General features: G+C 39.4%; 2 protein-coding genes across 2 annotated transcripts; one reads left to right on the forward strand and one right to left on the reverse strand.

The window, feature by feature from the left end:
• Nucleotides 1-797: 797 nt before the first annotated feature.
• LOC135105471 (uncharacterized) lies at nt 798-3592 on the reverse strand. Its single transcript, XM_064013594.1, has 4 exons — nt 3167-3592; nt 2736-2904; nt 1485-1552; nt 798-1337 (listed from the first exon to the last, which is right to left on the reverse strand). The coding sequence occupies exons 1-4, from the start codon at nt 3266-3268 to the stop codon at nt 1278-1280; spliced, it is 399 nt and encodes a 132-aa protein (XP_063869664.1). The 5' UTR covers nt 3269-3592; the 3' UTR covers nt 798-1277.
• A 4879-nt stretch (nt 3593-8471) lies between these two features.
• Nucleotides 8472-11668, forward strand: LOC135105418 (GATA zinc finger domain-containing protein 14-like). The gene is made up of 4 exons (XM_064013555.1): nt 8472-8650; nt 9191-9382; nt 9484-10453; nt 10756-11668. Exons 1-4 carry the CDS (start codon nt 8482-8484, stop codon nt 11666-11668), a joined length of 2244 nt encoding a protein of 747 aa, XP_063869625.1. The 5' UTR covers nt 8472-8481.
• The last annotated feature ends 359 nt before the right edge of the window (nt 11669-12027 follow it).

Below are 12027 nucleotides of genomic sequence, written 5' to 3' on the forward strand. Positions count from 1 at the left end.
CTTAAGATATGAATATTAAGCCTTCCTCCCATTCATAAACTAAAGGAAAAAATATGTAAGTAACGTTAACATAAATTAAATGTAAGGAGTTACAGACCCTGTAAAGAACAATTAATTAGTCCACTGCTAATCATTATATCACAGTACTTTTAAGAAACTTAAGGAAACAACCAGTGCAAAAATAGACATTTAACCTTATTTGTACAAGCTTTTAACCCAGATCATATCCATATGTCACCATTAATCCTTTAAAGCCACACAAAAAAAGAAAATGAGTATTTCTATGGGATATACTAACTAAACAAATCTACAGAAATGCTCAGAACAGTAATAAAGAAGCTTCAAGTATCACTTGCAATAACATAGAGAAATAAAAAAAAAAAGGTAAAAAATGCATAAAAAAATAAATAAAAATATATGCATCATATGATACATGAAGAATACTTCCCAATTTGGAGAGAGAGAGAGAGAGAGAGAGAGAGAGAGAGAGAGAGAGAGAGAGAGAGAGAGAGAGAGAGAGAGAGAGAGAGAGAGAGAGAGAGAGAGAGAGAGAGTGTCTACTCTCCATTCATTATATCTATCTATCTATCTATCTATCTATCTATCTATCTATCTATCTATCTATCTATCTATCTATCTATCTATATATATATATATATATATATATATATATATATATATATATATATATATATATATATATATATATATATATATATATATATATATATATATATATATATATATATAGAACATAAGATAACAATTCAGTAAGATTTCATGAATACTGGGTTGCGGGGAAGGGGAAGTACAAGTATTTCCTTTTCCTTTTAGAAAACTTATTAACATAATGTTATGTATTTATTTCACTGATTAATCTTTAACTAGTAATTGACTAGTGTGTGCGTGTGTGTGTGTGTGTGTGACAGAGAGAGAGAGAGAGAGAGAGAGAGAGAGAGAGAGAGAGAGAGAGAGAGAGAGAGAGAGAGAGAGAGAGAGAGAGAGAGAGAGAGAGAGAGAGAGGCATTATGTGTGGAGTTGAATGTATTTGGAAGCAGATTTATGCATTTTTGTAGCTCAATTCTGTCTTTACTTCATTGAGTTTTACAAGTAGAGATCTTGTTTTAGAAGTGTTACCTTTGTCATACTTGATACCTAATAGATGGGATGTTGTGAAACGTTGGAAATGTTCACAATTTTTTGGGTGTTCAATATTAAACACAAAGCCCTGCTAGCAACCAATGAGACTACAGCCATAGAAATACATGTTGGTTCAGCTACAGGTGCACCATCAAATACACACTAGACTGCCCTGTTGTTAGTTCTTCTTCTGGTACCTTAAGGAAGAAATAATAGTGTAAACATTAATAACATTTTGACATTAAAATAAAATATATATGTAGATGTATATCTTAAGGTGATAATATATTCAGAAATTTCAATATATACACACCACTCTAAAATCAAAGGTACTGAAATTTAACCTTAGTAAAAATGGAGTCTTTCCTTTCTCCAAGCAGGTGAAGTAACCCCAATATAACTAAGCAAGCATCTGGTGCAAATAAATAAATATATAAATAAATATGATAATAAGTAAATCAAATAAACAAAAGAAAATTAACTGTGTAAAGAAAAAGTGAAGATATGGTCACATCCAATAGGACAGTCCACTAATTTGAGTACCAATCTTTTAAAAGTCTCCTGTAATTATTGCTTTATCACATAAGAATTAACAAAAATAAAGCTCCTCGATGGTTCTACTAATTATATGAATGACAAGCATTTTGATTGAATGCTCAGAACGACCAGTATACTAATGATTTTTGTCCTTTGTGTCACAGCAGCAAATCTTTTGTACGAGTATGCGGTTATGTTTTTTACTTGAGACTCTATTTGGGTAATATCATAATGCAATAATGCTTTGTCTAGCAAGTCCTCGTAAGAATATGATGAGTACTGATCGAAAAAAAAAAAAGAAAGAAAGAAAGAAAACCCCAGCCGAACCTACATGCCCCGACATAATGCACTGATGTTCCGAACTCCCGATTCTTCTCATCATATCCACCAAAACAGTGTGAGAAGTCCTGAACTTCATCACAACCATGGAAGAAACCTTTATCAGACTGTTTGCACTTGCGCTAGTGCCGGCAAAGGTGACTCCAAGAATTCTATCTCCACACGAATTAGTGACCTGTCTTATTGGACTGCAAGGGAAGAGGATGCAGCTAACATTTCTAAAAAGATTGATAATATTTACATTTTAAATTTCAAATTGGACAGCCTATTGGGTTTATTTACACTAGAAATAATGTCTTTCCTTACGAGAGAGAGAGAGAGAGAGAGAGAGAGAGAGAGAGAGAGAGAGAGAGAGAGAGAGAGAGAGAGAGAGAGAGAGAGAGAGAGAGAGAGAGAGAGAGAGAGAGAGAGATGCTTTACACCTATTAAAATCTTTAACATCACTTATGCTGCAAACAATTATTTAGCCATAGCACTCAGCCAAAAATTTGATAGAAGAGCAGGAATTTAACAATTAAATTAGTACCTTTATAGAAATTGGTGCAAGCATTACAGTTAGATAGGTCATGCTTAATACAATGTTTGGTTTTTGCATGCAGCATAGTTTCATGAATACTAGGCTTATAAAAGTGAAAGATGTATTGCTAATGATGAAAAGATACATATATTAAATTGCTACCAGCTACTGAAATGAACAAGTTGAACTAGACATTACTCACTTTCATCGTGGTCATAGAGTTCAAGTAAGGTTTCCATATACAGAGGAACTGCTTTTCTTTTTTTGAGAATGGCAATTGGGAGCCTATATTTCTCCAGCCCTTTCAAAACTGCTACTCTTGGGTCTGGTTCATCCGCTTGTGGTTCTAATTTCAGGAACTCCTTGATTATCTGTAAAGATATAAGCATCAAATAATTATAAGTGAAGGTTACAGAGATGAGCATCTGCAATAACTGTACTTAGTTATGAGTGCTTATCTCCCGTCATTGAGGCCTTTGAGCCTGAGAGGGAGAATGGAAGTACCGGTAGTTAAATATCAGTTACCTACTATAAAATATAAATAGCTATATACATTATAGCCCTACAAATAAAGTTGACAATTAGTAACAATATGTAGCAAAATCCATAAAGTGTACATATATACACACTTACGCCATCAAAAGTCTGAATCCACGGGTACAAGTTCAGGATTTCTGCTACAAGAATGTTCCCATTCATTATTTTTTTGCGTCTCTTAGAGAGTGTCAACTGCATGAGGCGTTCAGCCTGAGGAAAATCATTAACGTAAAATTACGAATACGGCACTGATGTGTGTGAAGCGACCTTAACCCGTATCCCTCTGGAGGCATATTCCCGAAGTCTGGTAATGTTTCGGCCCATTTACTCTTGTAGTGGTTAGGTTAGGTTAGATTAAGTTACGTATAGGTAATTTTGTGCGAGAATCTCAATGAGACTATTTTAGAGAGAATCCTACAGTTAGTTATGGAGCTACAGCCTAGTGTTCATACAGGCTGGCGGACGACTCCTTCCAGACTTCAGGAATATGCATTCTGGCCCTTCACAAGAACTAACATCAGATCCCGGTATGAACACAGGTGGTGCATCCCATGTTCTTTTGTCCCTCTTCTCATTGCCTTCCCATTATATATATATATATATATATATATATATATATATATATATATATATATATATATATATATATATATATATATATATATATATATATCACTCAACATCCCTACATGCAACAAAACTTACCAAAACACACTCAAAATACACTCAAAACATCCAAAACACAACCAAAACACCCCAAAATACCCACTACACTCACCTAAACACAACCAAATATTCACTCAAAACACCCCGTAACATCTAAAAACATCCAAATAACCCACCCCAACCACGCTAAATTTATCCAAAACACACTCAAAGCACCCCAATATACCTAAAACTCATCCAAACACACTCAAAAGATATAAAACACCCAAAATACACTATAACACCCCAAAACTCACCAAACACACCCAAAACACATCAAAACATCCAAAACACACTTAAAGCAACACTCAACACCACAAACACACCCTTAAAGACCCAAAACTACTTGCACACAATCAAATACACCTCAAAAGACCTGACACACACACCCAAACTCACCGAAACACTTAAAACAGAAAATAAACCCAAAACAAACTCACTACACCTCAATATAACCCCAAACACACCCATAACACACAAAAACATCCCACAATATACTCAAAACACCCCACACGACTCAAACCACTTACAATATAACTAAAAACATCCTAAACCACATTTAAAACACCCAAAATTCACCCAAAACACAATGATAACAGCAAATATACACCCAAAACACACCTAAACACCACCAAAACACACTCTAAACACCCCACTGCATTCCTACATACATCCTAAACATGTAAAACACCTAAAACACACCAAATATTACAGAGAACTGCAGCGCAGCAAGGGAAACTAAGCTAAATATTGTTTACCTGTTTTGCCTCCTCCTCCATTTCTTTTTATTTCTTCCTTCTCCTCTTTCATTTCTCTTATTTTCTTCCTTCTACTACAACTATCTACACGCCTGACTTTAGAAACAGCTGGAAACACTTGGAAAACACTGGAAATTACGGTAAATATTGAGGAGACACTGGAGCAGACCAAGTCCCGAATCCTTGATGACGTCACAGGCTAGGTGCCGGCGCCCCGCTGCCATACGTACGTAACGTATTTAATTTTGAAATTGACCCATAGAAAAAATGAAGCTAGGCTCAAATGCATTATATATTCTGACTTGACAATTACTTGAATTAATATTCACAATATCAAAACACCTCCAGTCTCAGTAGTTATAAAGAAATATTATGTGAAATATGGAAAAAGTGTTGGAAATTTTGACACCATTAAAAACACTGAAAAGTCCACCTATTCCACTTTACACTGGTAAAAAAACATTTTAAAAAATCTGAACTATTTTTTGAAATAATGCACACTTAGTTACAAGCTACAATAAAAAAATAAAGAAGCTAAAAAATGACAAAATCACCACTTTCAACAGGACAATAAGCCTATTCAAATTCCACATACTTAACTCAACAGGAACGCAACATACTTTAAAAATCATAAACGATTTTTTGAAGCAATAAAATCTTCATTAAAGCCTCAAATAAAAAAGCCAAAAACCAGGCTGGGTAAATTTCACCGTACAAACTGCCCCTTATTTACATAAAAAACAACACCAAATTCAGCACATTTACTTAACTGAAGCAAGAAAAACACTTCAAAAGCAACGAAATATTTTTAGAAACCATAAAATCTTACTATACAAGCCAAATAAATTAATTCAGAAAAATAAAAAAAATATTGGAACCAACAAGCCGGAACAGGTGCCAGTCTCATGGCGGCCCTCGGCGGCGACCTCAGTGGGGGAGCCGGCGGCCATGTTGCCTTATTTATTCCTATATAACACCAAAACCAGGCAATGACGGATATATCTGACCAGCGGATATGAAGGCTAGACATGTGGATCCATCTTGTGATATGTTAGGCTTACAATAAGTGAGAGACGAGGCAAATAATGGCTAATAACAGCTGACAGCTTGTTTACATATTGGCGAACATTAAATATTTGAATAAATTTCCAACTCTTTCCAGACTCAGACGTAAACAAAACCTAAATATAAATAATTAACCCCTAAAAAAACTAAATAACGAATAATGAATCCTAAATAAACGAATACAAGACACTACAGGGAGGATTAGGGTGTTGTGAAGGCAGTAAGGCTGACTGAGGAGAGACTGGCCCCGCTGGACTCACCTTACGTACTCGTGCCTCTCTGGTGATGCTTGACGGTGCTTGGTGCAGGAAGAAGGTGTCGGGAAGACGGAAACACTGGTTAATAGAGCGTGTAGGGCAAGATTGACCAGTGCTGACCAAAACACTGCAGCCAGCCAGCCGCTCGCCGTGGTAACTCCCCAGCGCCACCTGTCACTGATCCAACACCCACCCACCCACCCACACAGACACACACACACACAAAAGTTGACATGCTATCAAATAATATGTCAAATAATATAAATATCCTCACTTCCTGACTCTCCTTTCCCCACTCCATCCCCGATAAGTGATTATGAACGCAATCTTCACTCAGTGCGGCACCGTGTCACCGCAGCAAACACGAACCAGGGCAGAATAGGCTCAACTGAAATGCTCCTACTCTCTCTCTCTCTCTCTCTCCTCACGACTGTTTTTCAAAGCTATAAAGATGATTATCAGGGTTTTCAATGGTGTTTCTTCTGTTATTAATGTAGAAATGTTGTTAATCTGTCACTAAAACCGTAAAAATACCCTTGAAGACCTGTGCAACTACTGACAGAGAGAGAGAGAGAGAGAGAGAGAGAGAGAGAGAGAGCGAGAGAGAGAGAGAGAGAGAGAGATAACTAGCAATAACACTCACACACACATACACACACCAGTGCATTTATAAACCTTCAAATTTACCGCACTTTTTCAATGCCTAGGAAGGAGGGAGCGCGAGAGGTAAGACGAGATATCCTACAAAGCCTAACATTTTCCCAAATATTACAGGACGGAGGGCAGATTTTCCTTTATGTTTTACTGACGTTCTACAAAAAAAATAAATAACTAAATTACCATCGAACAAAGAAACAAGGGACAAAACATAAATAAACAATAGAAAAAATATTAAAACAGAAGAAAAACAACCACCAAAGAAATAAACTAACAGGAATGTCACGTACAGATGTGTGTGTGAGTGTACGAGTATTATGGCAGGTAGTGACATCCGCTCAGGAATGCAGCCAGCAGGAATGAAGTCTCGGACTGCCTAATGGTATCTGTATATGTCGAGGCATTAACCTTGCTATCGTCTTTATTTTCCGATAAGGACAAGGAAGGATATTTAGCGCCAGCAAGGTCTGTCGGCATCGGCAAAAAGGTCTGTCTGCCGGGGAAGGGAAGGCAAACCAGGGTGAGTCCTCGCGCTGTGATGTCCTTGTTTTGGCGGAATAACTCAGATGCAACAGTATTATGAGACACTTGCAAGCTGAAAGAATAAAGAACATTACTTAAAATAAAAAAGAAAAACAGAGCCCCATTACAGCGTCAACAATGTGACAGGGAGACTTGGAAGGTCGATGGTAAGGCGGGGCTGGTGGAACGAGGCAGCGTTTATGGCTGGAAGGGCTGAGCTGCCTTACAGTGGCCTTGACTCTCTTGCCGGTAAGACCTCGTCCCCGCTCCTCATTATTCTCTTATCCTACTCATTATTTATACGTCGTGTGTTGTATGTAAATAATTACTATAATTTTGTCTCAGTCTTGTTGTGAAATACTTTTATTTGTCATCGGTAGTTGTTCTTCCAACTTCCTGGATCATTGTTTTTTTTTACTGCCACAACTTCCGTCTGCAGCAAGCAAGATTCTGTGGCACTAATTAATGCTTCCTGTGTCTTTCTGGAGCGAGAAAATTGTTTCCCATAGGTATTAGAATTATATTCATCCTCGTAAGGGATATTGTAGATATGATTTTCAAACGAAGTTACAAGTTTGCTTATTCTACATGTTAATATCAGTGCGGCGAGACCTTAGCTCGGAGAAGATAGTGCTGACCTAGGACAGCCTCCCTTTCACTTCCTGTATTGCAAACAAGATGAGGCTGGCAGAGCTTCTGTTTTTGTTAGGTGAAATTTCTCATCTTACAAATGACTAGCACAAAGATTTGTCAAAATTATGTGAAGTTAAAAGCAGGAGACAGAATAGGATGCAGGGAAGCAGTCACATAGACAGCAGGCTACTGAACAAATAGCGATGTCATGGAAACATGATAACGAGCGCCAGCGAGACCACCACAGGAATGGTAAGGTGTAGGAGTTGATCACAAGTGTCTTTATCCCTCCCAAGGCCACACCTCCCGAACCATTCCCGCCCTCACGCTGCCTTTGTGAATCCTCTTTCTTTCTGTTACCTCTCGCATTAATGTCATCGTAATGGCTCATGCTTTGGGTTACTAAGAAAATGAGAGAAAGAAATAAAAAGAGAAGGAATCGAACCCTTGAGAGGACACACAATCTTGCCAATCCCACCACAGTGCTCTCCTTGGCTTCAGTGGAGTTTGGTTGACCTTGACTGCCCCGCTGCCACATCATTAGCGAAAACTAATTTACGTGTAAAAACTCAGACGTGTATACTTGATAAGGAGAAGTGTGTTTTTTATTACGTTAATTTCTGATTCATTCGTAAATCTCTCTCTCTCTCTCTCTCTCTCTCTCTCTCTCTCTCTCTCTCTCTCTCTCTCTCTCTCTCTCGTACTAAATGCTAATTTCCGACACTGAAACAAATAAAATCAAGAAACTGGCCTATTTTCACAGCATATTATTTCCGTTCTGATTTCCCATCCATTCAGGTGAAGAAGACGGAGAATGCTGGTGCCCACGATGCAAGGTGGTGGCGATAGGAGTCTGGCGGCGATGGTGGTGGTGGCGGTGGTGGTGGTGGTGATGCAGCCAGGCTCAACGCTCACCAAGATAAGGGGGACGACCCTGCACGAAGAGGCAGGCCTGTGGAGGCTTACCCAGGCTGACTCCTTGTGTAAGCTCTGTTGAGAGAGAGAGAGAGAGAGAGAGAGAGAGAGAGAGAGAGAGAGAGAGAGAGAGAGAGAGAGAGAGAGAGAGAGAGAGAAAGTAGTATTAAGGGAAAACAATAAAAAGGAAAGAAAAAAAAAAAAAAAAAAAAGAAAGCCCCTGTGTTAGCCTCGGAGCGCAGCAACACGACAAGGCCTCAATTGTAGGGCAAGAAATAGGTGCACATTTCTCTTCAAGCGTCGTGATTCATGGCGCAGCGATCGATGGCAGTCAGGCGTCATAAATACCAGGGCGGGGTGCTGGGAATGGAAAGCAAATCATTCAAGGGAGTGACTAATTGCAAAACTAACAATCTGCACATAGGACGGTGTTTGTATAGTTTTATTGGACTGCTGGTAGTATTTTGTTCCTTACTTTGTTGTGCTGCTACTGACAACGGTATTGTTGTTTAGGAAGGCGTCGTGATTATTGGTGTAATTGTCGTTGATCTCTTTAATTGTATTTGCTTTCTTCGATCGCCGCCATCACCACCACATTCTTCCTCCAGGTCGGTGTCAGAATCTGTGCCTGGTGATGACGAACTGTACTGCTGTGTCTGTGCAGGTCGTGTTGGATGAGGAGACTAGGATAAAGAGAACATCAAGCCCAGCCACTCGCCTCGACTGTCTCTTCACCTCCCACGACACTCCACAGAATCACCTGGTGCCCTCCTCCAGCGGCGCTGTGATCGTAATGCTTTGTAAGTATGGCGAGGCAGACTGCAAGGGGAGGATAATGGTTACTACTGCTTACTTAATGAAATATTCCTACCAGTATAAATATTATTCATAATTGTTGCAGATGAGGAGGCCTTAACATCAACAACTAAGGGGACTCTAACTACAACCCAGCACACGGAGCTCACGAGGACACCACTATATAATGATTCAACAACAGTCAACTCAAGCCCAACAGAAACATTGCTGCTGACATCACCAGCAACAACCAACTTAAAATCAACAAATGGGGCCACACAATCCTCATTGGTGCCTGACACAACTACGCAGCTAAGCATAACAACACCACCAGAGAGTATAACTACACTAGTAAGCATAACAACACTACCGGATGATATAACGGATGATATAAACATAACAACACTATCAGTAAATACAACAACACCACTGACAAACACAGACACGACACCACTGACAAACACAGACACAACACAGCTAACAAACACAGACACAACACCAGCAATAAACACAGACACAACACCAGCAATAAACACAGACACAACACCAGCAATAAACACAGACACAACACCAGCAATAAACACAGACTCAACACCAGCAATAAACACAGACTCAACACCAGCAATAAACACAGACTCAACACCAGCAATAAACACAGACACAACACCAGCAATAAACACAGACTCAACACCAGCAATAAACACAGACACAACACCAGCAATAAACACAGACACAACACCAGCAATAAACACAGACTCAACACCAGCAATAAACACAGACACAACACCAGCAATAAACACAGACACAACACCAGCAATAAACACAGACACAACACCAGCAATAAACACAGACACAACACCAGCAATAAACACAGACTCAACACCATTAACAAACACAGACACAACACCAGCAATAAACACAGACACAACACCAGCAATAAACACAGACACAACACCATTAACAAACACAGACACAACACCAGCAATAAACACAGACTCAACACCAGCAATAAACACAGACTCAACACCATTAACAAACACAGACTCAACACCATTAACAAACACAGACACAACACCGCTAACAAACACATACACAACACCAGCAATAAACACAGACACAACACCAGCAATAAACACAGACTCAACACCATTAACAAACACAGACACAACACCAGCAATAAACACATACACAACACCAGCAATAAACACAGACTCAACACCATTAACAAACACAGACACAACACCACTGATAAACACAGACACAACACCAGCAATAAACACAGACACAACACCAGCAATAAACACAGACACAACAGCAGCAATAAACACAGACACAACACCGCTAACAAACACAGACACAACACCGCTAACAAACACAGACACAACACCAGCAATAAACACAGACACAACACCAGCAATAAACACAGACTCAACACCATTAACAAACACAGACACAACACCACTGATAAACACAGACACAACACCGCTAACAAACACAGACACAACACCAGCAATAAACACAGACACAACACCAGCAATAAACACAGACTCAACACCATTAACAAACACAGACACAACACCAGCAATAAACACAGACACAACACCAGCAATAAACACAGACACAACACCACTAACAAACACAGTCACAGCACCACTAACAACCACAATCGCAACACCACTAACAAACACAGTCACAACACCACTAACAACCACAATCGCAACACCACTAACAAACACAGACACAACACCAGCAATAAACACAGACACAACACCACTAACAAACACAGTCACAGCACCACTAACAACCACAATCGCAACACCACTAGCAAACACAGTCACAACACCACTAACAACCACAATCGCAACACCACTAACAAACACAGGCACAACACCACTAATAAGCACAGACACAACACCATCAGCAGCTACTACCACAGCAACACCATTAACAATTACAACAACAGCACCATCAATAGCCACAACACCAACAACAACTACAACCACAACACCAGCAAATGCAGCACCAACAACTACAACCACACCAGTAACAACCATAACACCATCAACAACTACAACACCAACAACCACAGCACCATCAACAACCACAATACCAGCAACAACCATAACACCATCAACAACTACTACACCAACAACAACCACAAGACCAGCAAATACAATACCAACAACAACTACAACCACAACAACAACTACAACACCAGCAACAACCACAACAACAACAACTACAACCGCAACCACAACCGAGCCTATCCAGGGCTAAAACCACTGTTCTAATGTTTGCTGTTCTCCCCTTGTTTTCGATGTGAATGAGAGCAAGGGTGTCTTGGCCACCTGTTACCACCACTGTTTTAGTTTAGATGAGATACTTGACGCCTCTGTTGAGATGATGCTTCCCACCTGGATCAGATGAAGAGTTTGGTGTGGTGGTGGCTGTTGTGGATGACCAGGTAATGAACTTGGCATTGTTGGTAGCGTGGAGGTCGTGGGTGGTGGTTGACATTGTAGATGTGTGCGAGTAAAAGATTCGATTTATGAGAGCTCTCCTTGATTTAATAGTGTAGAGAATGAACACACGTAATACGAGACACAGGACTGGAATGAAAGTGTGAATTTCCTTGAGAGGAAGAGAAAGA

This window comes from Scylla paramamosain, chromosome 12, assembly GCF_035594125.1.
Source record: "Scylla paramamosain isolate STU-SP2022 chromosome 12, ASM3559412v1, whole genome shotgun sequence".
NCBI lineage: Eukaryota > Metazoa > Arthropoda > Malacostraca > Decapoda > Portunidae > Scylla > Scylla paramamosain.